Below are 14,840 nucleotides of genomic sequence, written 5' to 3' on the forward strand. Positions count from 1 at the left end.
TTCTCTAAAATAAAGAAAAAAAGGAATAATTCTGTTTACTAACATCAGTTATTTTGCTAATGTTACACATATACAGCGAGAAAATTAAATAATGCAAGTTGTCTTCATGCAACAGATTTCATCTGTATTCCAAGACACTTATTTTAATCTCTCTTCCCACTCCCAATCTTTTAAGTGTGTTGTACTTCATGAAAACCTAAAAAAAAATTTTTTTATCACATTACACAGGGATATTTAATATTTTTTCTCATGCTGAAATAAAAATACAAGACAAGTAGAGAAAAGACAAGTGACAATCACTTACAAAATCATAAAACACTGATATATTTATTCTCAGAATTTTTGCATCTTTCGTATAGTAAGGACAGACGACAAAAGGAAGAATGACAACCTAATTATGGTTTGGTTTAATTTTTTATTAATAGACACCTTAAATCCTAGCAAAATGCTTCAACTTTCTTTTAATGCAAAGATAAAGACTCACAACCTCTGACGGGGTCCTGGTTCAAAACAAGGCTATCCAGCATAAGAACTATACTTCCATTTCTTCCCTGCTACAGCCCAAAAGGTAAATACAAAATTATCATTATAAAAATCATTGAGTTTTGCTATAAGCAACAGAAAGAGCTTAAGTGAGGATCTCGAGTATCACTGCCACTAACAGAAAAAAGGAATTAAAAAAAAAAAAGAGAGGATGGATCTTTCTTATGTTTGAATGTGAAACCTGAAGTTTGAGGTGTGTAGGTCCACCAGAGGAGGTTTTTTCTGTAAAAATTCAAGGAAATCTCTGTTCATGAAAGTAATCTCTCACAATTTTTCCATATTAAACCCAACTACACGTTTATCATATTTACATAGCAGATACCATCACCAAACCTGACATAATAGCTGAAAGTTTCCACTACCTGTAAATATATACATTTGAAAGAAATATTTGATTTCACATGCCAATTATAACCATATTTCTAAGGCCTTCCAGGATACAAATAATTTTCTATTTATGAATAATCTGAAAGTATTATCTAGCACCACTAGAGGGACCCATAAGCATTCTAATTTCACATCTATTCCCATCAAACCATTAAGAAATGCATTATATTAGATCCATGCACATTTAAAAAAATATTTTAAGTTCTGTTTTTTAGCTCTTCTAAGTTTTCCACTCATTATTTGCATTTTAAAGTACTTTTAAGACATTCAGTACTAAAGTCATATATAAAACTATTACTTCGTTTGGAAGATACAATTTCAGCAAGCATTTTAAGTTACATATAAAGACTATTGGTGTCTGAATTACCTTATTATACTTCCTGTCTTCCTTAGAACCACTCTGAAGCCCTGCTTAGCATCACTGTAAGGCTTTATACCCCCTCTTCTGCTCAAAAGAAAAAATTAAGCCGGACTGTTTTGTTTATAATGTATCATATATATGTATTTATATACACATTCATACATGTTTTTCCAGATAATAATGATCACTGGAAAATACGCTGTGGGTTAAGGATTAGTTAAATAAACATGGCTTTGCAAGTGAGTGGAATCAGAAAAATGTGTTAAGTTTCAAGAAACTCTAGTAGTACCACCACTCTAATAAAACTCTAGTAGTTTTCAACAGAACCTCCCTGATGGAGGGCAACTGCTAGGCATCACCACCACCAAAGATAACTCCTTCCCTGAAGGATCTTACAGAATGAAATACTGCCGTAGCAAAGTACAGAGCCACAAAACAATAGAATAATTTAGGTTGGAAGGGACAGAAGAGACTTCTGAAAGTACTTTGGTTCAGTTATGTGCTCAAAGCAGAGCTAGTTTGAGAGAAATTACTCAAAGTGCAGGGATTAGACTATTTCAGTATGCATTAAATGCCAATTCTCCAATGGCATTGTAAGCCATTACACAGCAGCAGAAGTGTAAAGAAAACACTGTGTAAAGGTGTCTAAAGGATTCTACTCATATAACTCTTGAATTTTGGCTCCTCTTACTATTTCTGTAAACACCTCGGGAAGGATGCAAAATCAAGTAAATTGAACAATGCCATTCCTGTGCTGGACTGCATAACATTTTGCAATTATCTTAGGACTAGGAAACAAAATACACAAGGCATATTCTTTCCCTACCAATTTACTGAATCATAACCCCAGCAATCCTGCAGTTGTGTACTTTTTTTTTTTTAACCTGAATCCACCCACTGGACAAGGCAAATCTGTAGCTCACAACAGCATAGTGTGAGCTAACAAACCTCACTGAAGCAAAATATTTAGAGGAATGTCATCAGTATACACATATATCCCTTACAAAAATGGGTTATGCTGTGTTAATCAAGATACTGATGTTTTTGAAGAACAAGTACACAACACATAACAGTTCAACTCTTTTCCCAAAAGAAGGATAATATATTCCAGACCATCACCAAATTCTTTTCTTGATGTCTGCCAAGAAAACACCGTTCTTTGGTGTTCTAGAAATCTTCAGTTCTATGGCAACGGAATTACAGAACCATCAAGTAAACCTTTTTGGCTATTTTTCACCACCAGAAATGAAAGAAGAATTCAGAAGTAACACATCGTGGTTGACAGAAAAAGAATACCCCTTAAGAGTCCGTATGACTGTCAATACAAAAGTCAAACTGGGAGCAGAGATGAAAACAAAAGAATTCTCACATAGTTTATGCCAAAATGTCCAGCATAAAAAAAGAGCCTTTCAAAATAACCTACTTGAAGGAACACATTGGAGAGGTTAAAAGAAAAGAAAAACTAGAATGTGGCTGTGTCTTCTTCTCAGGTCAAACTTACCTCAGCAATAAAACACTTGAGTGAGCTGTACCAGTGCAAGACTCCAGAGCACACATGCTGTTTTACAGAAACTTGAAAAGAAGAAATTGTAGGTAAAATAACAATCTAGGATAGCAAAAGAAAAAGAAAAAAAAAAAAATCTGTCCTGTATTCTCAATTGGAAGCTTTTACCCTGAAGTGTTCCTTAACCAAGCACACTTCAAGCTCACTTTTCACTTCAAGTTTATCTTCCCTGTTTTCTTTTGGCCAAAGCTGTATTTAGGACATTTTCTATAGCTTCCCCTTGTATGACTGCATTCTCCACACTAACCTGAAGTCAAAATTTCTCTCACATTGAGGAAAACAATTTATTTGAATAATCTGGATTGTGAGTAGTTAGATGACAATTTCAGAATACATCCTTCACAGAAAGGCAGCTTTTAGGGAAATCTCTTGAGTACAAGCTTTTCACTCCTCAGTGCTGGTATTTTCACAGAGAAACAAATACTTTGTTCAACTTATAACCACACAGAAATATTCTTGCATTACTTTATTCACTGTGAAACTCAACCTTCTTCACAGTAGACTGTTGAAGATGACAGACAATTACTCTTAACCAGATTCAGCTAGATAATTCCTCTATTTTCTTGAAACTTAAGGACATTCAACTTCATCTGGACTATGCTCATTTTATCTCAACTTCTAGATGCTATTATCAAAAGCATGATCAGGTGCTGTTACACAGTTTTCCCAAATTGTTTAAGGCAATCAATTTGGATTTGAACTCTCCTCTCTTCTTTGACTTCTGGCCTCTCACCCAAGGGAAGTCTAAATTCACTGTCCAAGGTAAACCTTTTCCAGTGATTTGTGAGCAAAAAGCTGGAAAGTTCAAAACACCATTGCAAACAGTAGATGCTGACAACACCTTTGCCAGATCTCAAGGTAGCATAAAAAATGTTCTGTGAACTTCAATTTCCAAGTAAACAGTCTGAAAGTTGTATACCAAAGATAAACTCTGGAATTTCTTCATGTGTTCACACTCTTAAGAGAGTTAGATTTATCCATCACCTATAAAAGTCACCTAAACTCTTCCTTTCTTTCCTTTCCTTGCTAAAAAGGCTCCATATACAACTACGGAGAAGAACCATCTAAGTCTCAATGAAGTCTTAAGTTCCAATCACATTGTTTTCTCTATGTGAAGCACTGTACTGTATGCAAGCATTGATTTGATTCAAAATTGAGTCATTCCTAAATGTTTACAGAAACATACTGATTAACTCAAAAAACTCTTTCTTCTTTCTAAGATATTTTAATTCACAGATGTGACATATTTGGCTACCTATAAAACACAAAATAGAGCCACACATGTTGGCAACATCACCATCTCCCCATAGAAGCATGCTCAGACTAGATTGGCACGAGAGAATTTAAAAAACCTTTTGACAAGATCTTATCTATTCTGGTGCAGTTACAACAGGAAAAGCAAGAAGAAAAAAATGTTTCCTCTCCACAAAACCAAAGTATTCGTTTTTTATCCGGTTCTTCCAGACTATATCCAACAACCCTTTCCTAAAAAGGAAGTTTGAAAGTATTAATTTAAGTTGTAGCTGCATAAGACACTTCCCAGTATTTTTTGCTGTTATCCTGATTATTCACTTTAGCTTCACTTTGTTCATTTTCGCTTCACTTCCTCACTATAACGTACTGTACCCATCACAGCACATTCACTGATTTTTTTTTTTTCCCCAGGTCAAACAGTGAGTGATTGGGGCACATTATATATTATTTTGCTTGTGCATGCTAGAAAATCCTCACAAACATCAAAGTTTCTTGTGTGTGTATATATATATATATATACACACACAGACACATGCGTATAAAAAACAAGAGACATTACTGATAAGCTCTCAATGGCAAGAAAACAAAACCTAAAATTTTATTGCTGGTTTGCTATTTCTGAAAAAGGGAATATTTTTATACTGTCATCTACCAGTTCTTCTACCAAAGATTTTGTTTTGCATTAGCTTTTATCAACATATTCTATCAACATTGCAGACTGAATTACTATGATGTCTTGAGTAATGTAAAAAAAAAAAAAAAAAAAAAACATTAAAGTAATCACGTTAACTATAGTCTATTTGTAAACTAGCGGAGAGCAAAAGTGGTTATAAACACTGCAATCACTTTTTCAGTAACTTCCCTGAAAACCAAACAGTACATGCTGGGTTTGTCAGACAGTAAACTGCCAAACTCCCTCCTTGTTACCTAAGGAGTGAAAAAGTAGATCCAGTGCTCTATATTCAACCCAATAAAATAAAGTGTATGCAATTTACTGTGCAACTGTGAAATATGTACATCCACTGAACAAAACCAGACCATTATATTTGAGGTAAAAATTTACTTCTGAGGAAGAAAGTTATGTAGCTGCTCTCTCCTCTCCAGAAATGGTGGCTTTTAGCTGCTAATTTGAGTTTATGCCCATGGTCCCACACAGACATAATCAACAGACCACAGTAACAGAAAAACTATTAATTGATGTCCCAATGTTAACCAATTACCAATCAACATGAATACAATCCTGACTTTCCCCATTCATGGGGAAGCAGTCTTGCTGAAACAAAAATTTGTTTATTGAGCCATTCCTCCTGGCTAGTTCCTGCGATTAGCTATAAACATGTGACTTCTGGAATAACAGATAATATAGAAGGAAAACTACCACCTAAGAAACTTAGTTTGATCATCAGTCAAATCCTGCATTTAATAATCCTCAGATATCACTCCCATACCACCATCTCTAGCAACAACAGTAAAGAAATTTTTTCAACAATCGTTTTAAAATCGAATTTCCTAGAAAGAAGTTACCCTTGAGAATACTTCTAGCCAGTTTAGAAACTTGAATATTCATGTGCCAATTACAGAACTCTGGGATAAAGATGCAGACACTGAGCTTATAATCCTTAAGAAGAAACAGAAGTGGCCTTAAGAACTAAATGCTAACAAACTTTACTTCGGTAACACTAGTTGAAGTTGCAAGTAAGAGTAACATTATGAAACAGAAGTGACTATTTAAAACAAACAAACAAAAAAAACTCACACACCCCCCACCCCCCACCCCACCCCCCGAAAAAAAAACACAACAATAAAGCAGTAGCTTCCTGAAAATAGAGTAAGGCATTTAAAATTCAGTACTCTTCAAACCTACCAGTAAAATATTGGGTTAAGAGCCTATAATAAAATACTGGAAAAAGAGAACTGGTCAGCAGATTATTAGCTGGACTTCCTGAAAGATGTTCAACTGTTTCAGCAAACGTCATTGACAGAAAAAGAAAATAATGCTAAACAAAAGTTAGCTAAGCAAAATACAAAATGGCAATAACACTTCACTGTGAATGATAGCCAGTATATGTCATCTGCAAAACAGGTAAGCAATGATCATTGCAAAAGATTTAGAACCACAGAGTAAAGTTAGTGGATAGTAAAAGAGAGTTACAGTAAAACTTTACAAACACCATCAAGGAAGCATATCCATGCATTACTGATGCTCAGTATGCAGCTGTGGTAGCAGGGGCAGGGGGGAAAGTCCAACATTCAGATGGTTTAGTCTGGTTCAGCTGCAGAAGAGACCCTTTTCAGTCCAGTTTTTGCCCCAAGCAAAGAGCAGCCAGCTGGCTCCTCTCATGTGCTGTCTATTGCTCATATGGGTGAACACGTTTCAGCCATGTAGCTCTATGTGGCAAAATCCTTCTGGAGTTACCAGGGGAGGGCGGGGAGAATATCCTAAAAATTAGGTCAAATCTTGATTCCCATAACTTCTCTCTACCTGCAGTCTGATAGTACGATACTAAAACTCTTTTGCTTAAAACAATTAAGGAAAACGCTGATCAGGACTCAATTAGCATTGCAGAGAAAAAGAAAACATTTTACTGATTTAAAAAAAAATTCTGTAAATTAATAGATAATCTAGTGATATGGAGAGAGATGGGGCTGAATTCCTTACTGACTCTGAAAGAAACTCCACAATGTAGCAGGAGTCTGAAGTCAAGGAGCAACACTGCAACAGGCCACAATCCTGAAGTGCAAAAAAATCTGACTATAATACAGCAACTCTGAAAACTGCCACAGCAGCTGACTCGAGAGGGAAGTTATAGCCAAAGAATTTTTTGGGCCTCCTAGCAACATTCTTTGCTGTCATCAGACACCACAGTTGATGTTGCTAAAAGTTGGTGCCTGTGCCTGAACAAGTAGGGGCAAGAAGAAAGGGTGTGAAAATCCTTTTCCTGATTAGTCATGATCTGCCTGATGCACAGTCACCAGGATGGAAAGAAACAGCGTGATGAATACCATAGAAAATACAGTTAATTTGACAACAGCAATAATATCATATGTGACTGCCTTTTAACAGGTAGTTCTTTTAATACTTCTGGTACTATTTTCCCGTATCAGCATGAAATGCCACATAGATATATACAAAAAGACATAGTTATGTAATTCATAAATCCCATGCTATTTCTACAGAGAATTTTTATTATACTCAATAGAATTATCAGGACTTGAGATGGAATTCTTATCCTCTATTGAAATAAATCAATATAGCATACTCTTCAAACTTTGTTTTCTCACCTATTTTATTATACTAACTTTTGAATGAAACTAAGAGTTTAAGAGTTTTAAATTTAAATCTACTTTTTAAAAGAGTAACTTCAGTTAAGATCAGAATATTAGACCAGTTTCTGCCACTCATTTTTATTAATAAGGTAATTACAACAACCACACTTGTTACCATGAAGTAAGTTTTTCTAAATCTCTCCATTGCATTCAGAATACTTGGAATTGTGCTGATACAATGTTGGTATAGATACTTTATGACACTTAATGCATTAATATTATAGGCATAATCTAATTAAGACCTAAATCCCCTGCACTTTTCCTACATATTGGTCTGAGGGCTATTGAAGCTTTTATATTACAATAACTAGTGACATATTTCATTATAACAATATAGATGTAGAGAAAAAAAGTGAAATTATCAAAAAATATTCTTCTTGTAACACTTCTGAGAAAAAATGTTTCCTAAAACACATAATCAAAAAAATTTAGTCTGCTGTTTTCTTATAACACTTTAATCTTTAAGATTTGCCTATGTCCAAAACATTCAAGTCCTAGCTACATGTTTGAGTAAATGTATGTTAATTGATTATGATGAGGTCACGAATATTGACATCTACTGTAATTCTCTTCAAACATCATCCTGGACCAGGCCCTTCTGCTACTTTATAAAAGCAGGAAAGTATTCTTCTCAACTGATTGTGTCTGCCAAGTAAGAACTCAGCACACACATCAGTAGCTGTATATAAGATAGTCTTCAGGTTCCATAGGGATTCAGGTCTAAATTCAATGAGTTTAAACTATATTTTTAAAAAGAAAAATTTAGCAGTGAAGGTTTTCTTCTACTTTTGGTAATGAAGTAGCATGAAGAATTTTACTAAGAAGTATAATAAATGGTCTTGCTATATAACTGCTAACTTTATTTTTAGAGGCTCAGTAGTTAAAATTAATGGAAGCCTTTGTTTATTTGTCATTTATCTGCTTTTAAATACTTACAGTGAAAAATACGGAAATCAATGTATGGATGAGAACCTCTTCTCTCTGTTTCAAATCCTGCCCGACTTCTTACTCGCACATCTCCTAGAAACAGGGTCAAGAGTGAAATAAAAGTGTGGAAGAGTGGCAGAGATAAAATGCAAATGAACATAGCCTGGAGGGGTAAAGATTCATGTACTTAATGGAGGAGGGTTATTCAAACAATAGGCCTACTTCAATGCTTTTTGTTTTAAAGGTGAAATTCAAAACAAAGTTTGAAGACTTGTTAAACATGCAATCGCATGCTTTCTTGTCAAAATCTCTCCTGCCTAAGCATACGTTGCCAGAAGCATGTGATAAGCATTCAGATGAAATTAGGAACAGCTTGCTACACCAGTATGGTAAAAATGCACCCTAGTATGACAGGAAACAAGAACATTAAAAGTTGATTTGTTCCTCAGTAACACACATAAAACAGTAACATTTTGTATAATACAAAAAAGATTCAGCTTCTAGAAATGGTAGCTTTTAGCAAATAAGCTAGTTACAATATGGTTTTATATTACATAATAGAATATTTTCCCACTAGCATTTACTTACTTGTGCTCAGCTGTTTGAATATTACACAAGAGCCTATTAAAATACCAAAACTCAGTATTAAAATTTTATCAAACTATTTTGCACTGCAAATAGCTTCAACCTGAATCTTTTAGCATGCTAGTTGATTTCTACTTATGCATTTTACCAACTGAAAGCTGATCAGTATTCTTTCATTAGGTATTTCTATGCATTAATATAAGTAGTTCACCTGGATTAAAAGCTTTCACTTAAAATCCTTTAGCAATTACAAATTTGGGCAAACCTTTGAGGATCAAATGCAATAGTGTTTCCTTCCTCAACTCATAACAAAAAAGTGAAATTTAAGATGTGAAAATGTCCTGGTTCCTAATTATGAAAATCCTTCCAGTGTAGTATTCTCCTCTCCTCAAACACAGTGATTTTCATATGAATCAAAACTAAGTATTTAGCACAAGGAACTAAGACTGATTTTATAAGAACAAAATAAAAATATAGCTATTTAGTTTCCAGCAACTTATAACATCTTGAGAGTTTTTTCCTTTTCTTCCCCAACCTGCTAATTTGTAATGCTGAAGCAGGCAACTTGTCAGAAAATAGCTAAAGATACTAACTAAAACTTCAGTAATACACTTTTAATACTTAACAGGTATCTTTCTAGAGATATGTGTCCATAAACACTGACATATCTATAGCAGCACACTTCACATGAATGTTATCTTATGAGGCACGCTGGAAGGACCACAAAAGTTAAGTAGGCCCAGGGCTCCCCAAATAATGAGCCTAAAGTTTACATATCAGTAAAAATATACCAAATACATATGGTTTTCAATTATTACTCCTTTTGGTTTTTTGAAACTGAAAACCTTAACAGAGCTGCAAGGGACAGTAACCCAATTACTACCTGTAAATATTATTTTTCAGACCATTGACAATATATTACTTATAAAGGTTTTAAGCATTCATCTGAGCAGAGTGCACGAGGCTTGTCTTGTTCCAGGCAATACAGAGGCAGCAAATTGTAGAACTCTTCTGTTAGGCACAAGCAACTGGTGAATTTTATTTACAAAGTAAATTAATAAAAAGGAAAAAGGGAGGAAATTTTGGAAAAGAGGAGGGGAATGCATTAGTAGCTGTGTATGAAAATATCAGTTTACACAGAGGAAAATGCAACTTTCATTACCTTTCACTCATATTTATCTGGGAAATCAGTCATAGCTACAGCTGTGTGAATGAGTTCACCAGCTGAATCAAAAGGAAAATAAGAGGGTTTTTTAATTGAGCTAATTTTTTACAGAAAAGGTGATACAACTTTTGTGAATTATATTTAGTTTTCAAGGCAGTCTTAACTTTCAAAATTTACCAACCATAATGTGAATTAGCAAATAGTTTCAGTCAGTGTACAACTAAGTTTTAGTGAACAATTCACTTGTTCCAAGTATTAAGAGTAGGAAAAGTTCACAGAACAACACCTGCAGACTAACATGGAATTCTGCAAATAAAACAAACAGATTGATCTGATAAATGATATCAAGAAAATTTCTCTCTGCTTTGTTTTTTTTTATTTACTAGTACCTAGTCTAACAGCATAGAGAGAATAACAGTATCCCTGTTACCTTGAAACACCCGCAGTGTTGTGGATTTTGAGTAGGAAAACAAGAAAAACTGCAAGTGAAATGCAGAAGTGCAACTAACTACATTGCTTTTAACAGGAGTTATTAAAACATCTATTTACAGGAATAGTTAGCCAAAAGAAGAAGTGATATACTAAAAATGCACACTGCAAACTATTAAAAAGGTGATTGTAATGAGATAAAGGTAAAATGAGGGTATTTACTTGCATACATATGAAATGAGAAATTCCCAGCAAGGGAATATTTTCATTAAATAGTTGTTAAACAAAATTCTCTCCCCTTGATCGTGGTAGAAGCAGAGGGTATTTTGTTAAGAATCAAGATCTCAACAGTGATGAATTTTTTTTAGAATACATTTGGATTTATTCTGGAAAAAGATATCACTTCTACAGAACTGTAATTTATCACAGTAAACAAAGCGGAAATTCCTATTGGGCCAAAAAGAAAGCAGAAGAGCTGTTTCCATTATCATTGTACAGAACGACTGCATTTTTCAAGATTTCAGACAAACGTGCTTGGAAAAAATTGGTACGAATGGAATTTGAAGATACCATACATCCATCTGAAGTTTCTGTGTATATACAAGCATAAAAAGGAATAGCATCAAACTGGCTGCACATTTCATAATGTGCTAATTAGCACAGTGAAACTAATCTCTACTGCATATGTATAGTTAGTCCCAAAACATCCAGAAATACTGGACTGTCATTATGCATTCACTGTTGAGTTAATCTGACCTGCAAAGACCAATAGGTCCCAAATGCACCCACTTAATTTTGCTTGCACACAACATAACATATTCACATCGATTTGCTTGGGAAATCCTGCACAAGTTTTTTGTAACCCTATGACTCTGAAATGATACAGAATTTAATTTTACGGAAGAGACATGTTTATCATCATAGGTGATGACAAACTTAAAAAAAGGCACAAGACATTTCAGATTTAAGATTACTTTTATCAGACAAAAGGACACTTAAATAATTCCTTCAAACAGCAACAGAAGTCCAACTTCAGAGCCAATCATTATTATGGTAGCTGTTTAGATAATCAAAGATAATAAAATATAGAAATTAAATATATTTTAAAAGATAATTAAAATTCAACACCTAAACCAAAAGAACTTATGAATAGTTTTTATTTATTTAGGCCTTTAAAAAATATCGAAGTGGTTACAAAATCTTTTGAAACCTTCAGATCGCAGTATTTGCTTATAGGTAAGTTTCCTTTGGGGGCCAGAAACGGTAGCAAACTGACAGTTTTTATCTTAAGTGTCTCTTCTTTAGCCACTCTGAACACACTCCTCTGTTTCCTTAGGGGAACACATTCAAGTCCAGCATCTTAATGACAGTGGACTTCCAGGAACATTTTTTTTTTTTCCCTCTTTGAGAGTTTCTGTGAATCCAAAGAATCAAGAGAAAGATTTAAAAAACATGAAGCCTTCCTTTCAAAATCTGATTTTGTGCACAAACATGATAAAATATCTGTTGGCTGAGTATTTAACTAGATTTTTTCCCAGAATAGTTCTACGTGACCAGGATTGCTTACATGTTTAAGACAAAGGCCATACAGGCAGAAACTCAATTGAAGATTAAATAAATAGTGGAAGAAGGAACGTAAGTGGGAGGTTTGCACCTGCGACTGAAAACTGAAAAGGAATCAGGGCTGTAACAAAACTTACCTTGAGACAGATCGTTTTTCCTACCCCTCTCTCAGATTCCTGCTCACACCGCAAGGACAGCTCTGATACTTACGAGGCAGCTGAAATGCCATAGCTGACATCCCTGCGCGTTAGGGTTACACGGCACATACTTCATGCTACCCTTATACTCCAGTGTGGCACAGTAACAATGCAGCAGCTGCTTGGGGAGCTGAGGCCTTCTGGAGCAGGGGCAGAAATCTCAAAGACCACGGAGGACAGCTGGGAGCAGAAATTACAACAGCCACCTCAAGGTAAACCACCCAAGTCAAAGCCATGAAGTTGTGAAGAGCAGGATTTCCAGAAAGAATTACTAGCTTCACAGATTAAAATTCCTATTAAATTTGATGGAGAAACAGATGACAGGTCAGCTGAATATGCCGGAATTAAAGCAGAAGGAATACAACGTAACAACCACTACCGGAGAAGAGCGTGCACCTGCATTACACAGTAGCTTGCCTCCACTGTTTCCTATTTGAAGTGATTGCGACCTCTAAAGCAGGGTAAAATGCTCCAGTTTTAGTTGAGAGGTGCATGCTCACCAATACAAGCAGTCAGTGCCCCATTCTTTTTACCCCATGCACAGCAGCAAAACTTTCAGGCAATATAAAACAACAAGAAAAAGAAAACAGAAAAGCAAAGAAGAGAAAAATCAAGAAAGTATCAAGATTACAGAAGCACTTACAAGAAATTTTGAGAATTCCTCGTAGCTGCTGAGAGAAGTAGCTGACTGAGGTGATGCAGATATATTAGCCCTTCCAAGGTCTTAAAAGAAAAATTCTACAATGCTGCATCTGTATCTATATTTTAAAATAGTAAATAAGCCACGCGGGAGTGGCTTAGTGTATATTTTGGGAATGGGGTATGACAGATGAGTCATAAGAGTCAACGCTGTTTGTTTATATCGACACTGATGAAGACAGTTAAGAGTTAGTTGTTTATTTTGTGTGCCCCTAAAATTTTATCTTTTAAATTGAACCTGGAAACACTGCCATACCACAGGAATTTCTGTTTACTTGGTGCAAATGAATTTCTATTGGATTCCCATTGGAACAGCCTGAAAACGTTAAAAGAAGCAACTCTACGGCCAGCACAACTAAACAGCGGCAGAGGGAGGTGTCCTAGATATCCTTAGCTTTATATTTTTGGTCTGCTAGAATAAATACCTTTAGGTACATTTTATTAGTAGATATAGTCTGTTTGGAATAATAACCAACGAAGTAAAAGGCAAGACGTCTCATAACTCTGCCTAACCTCCCATTAAGTTACAGCTGAGGATTCCTTACAGCTTACTCTGGTAAAGTATACTAAGATAAATTAAAAAAAACAAAAACAAAACCCTCACAATACTGTATGGGAAATGCAATACTTCACATTTCTTGCAAAAAATTCTAATTGAATATATTCATTCTTGAATCTACTCCGATATGAATGTTTCCACATACCGATGCATCCAACTGTTCAGCTTTCAGGCTGGTCTTTTTTACAGTCCATTTAGGAATACAACAGTAATAAATCTGTAAATAGTTGCTAGCTTGTACAGTATAGTGTACATAACATTGGGGAAAACAAAGGGATCACCAACAAGTGAGAAAGTAATATCAATTTAATATACTGATTCAAACATCCAATGAGCAATTTTTTGTTCGCTTGTTGGTACCCTCCTCCCCCCAGCCGAAGTTAGAAGAGCTCAATCCTTTAAAAGACCTACTGCCTCTGAATAGCTAGCATCATTGAACAGCAACGAATGCCAGCAATAGTTATGCTATTCATAACAAGCACCAATCACAGTCTAATAATCAATTCCAATGAGAGAACAAGTGAAAACTTAATTTACTTAACATCACGTTCTGAATATATTCCAGTTCTGCCTATGAGAATAGTCAAAGAAAGATTTTAAAACAAACAAGATTTTTCCCTCAGTTCAGGTGCATATACCAAGAACCACAGGAAGCCATGCTTTGCTTTCCTCTAGATTTACTTGAGCATTATCACAAAGCCTTCTGCAGAAATGATGGGCCTAACTACTTCATGGTACAGTTAAACTTCCAAAGTAGCAAAAGAAATCAGATTATTCTCCCCAGCAATTAAGAATTATTTTCTTACAAGCTGAGTTTCTATCACTAGCAGATTAATTTTAAAAAGATAAAAACAGACATATGCTTACAGTATCTTTAATTCAAGCATATCAATGCATTTTTTAAATAAATTAATACTTATTTCCCCTGTTGTGGAATTAAAAGTACTCAATCTGTAGGACTTGGAAGCAGAAAAAAATTTGTATTTTCTAATTACAGCACAAAATAAATTGTGTTTAAAAAAAGTATCACATAATCAAGGAACAAAACTACCTCAGGCCTGAATTTACTTTCTTATTCTTATGACTAGAGCAGGGAAAAAAAAAAAAAAAAAAAAAAAATCACATTTTGAAGAATTCTAGTGTTCATCCTGTAAAAAGGATGATTAAAAATGAAAAAGTTATTTTAACTTTTGAAAATGAAATAAACCTATTTCCAAGAACAAAAAAAACCTCAGCAGCTTTTTCAACAAACATTTAGAAGCCAGCATCTTGTCCTCCTC

At 34.7% G+C, this 14,840-nt stretch overlaps 1 protein-coding gene across 7 annotated transcripts in view; it reads right to left on the reverse strand.

The window, feature by feature from the left end:
* The window catches only part of PDE7A (phosphodiesterase 7A), a 78,769-nt gene that overhangs the window by 21,159 nt on the left and 42,770 nt on the right, over window positions 1-14,840 (reverse strand). For 3 of the 7 annotated variants that reach the window (XM_075494741.1, XM_075494737.1, XM_075494736.1), the window contains exons 3-4: window positions 8,952-8,984; window positions 8,373-8,456 (exon numbers count right to left, since the gene is read on the reverse strand). The exons of 2 other annotated variants lie outside the window; for them this stretch is intronic. In XM_075494741.1, the coding sequence (XP_075350856.1) occupies window positions 8,373-8,456; window positions 8,952-8,984 (117 nt within the window). The remainder of the gene's footprint in view (window positions 1-8,372; window positions 8,457-8,951; window positions 8,985-14,840) is intronic. 2 more of the 7 variants (XM_075494738.1, XM_075494735.1) reach the window with 1 other exon arrangement.

The sequence above is a fragment of the Mycteria americana genome, chromosome 2 (assembly GCF_035582795.1).
Source record: "Mycteria americana isolate JAX WOST 10 ecotype Jacksonville Zoo and Gardens chromosome 2, USCA_MyAme_1.0, whole genome shotgun sequence".
Classification (NCBI taxonomy): domain Eukaryota; kingdom Metazoa; phylum Chordata; class Aves; order Ciconiiformes; family Ciconiidae; genus Mycteria; species Mycteria americana.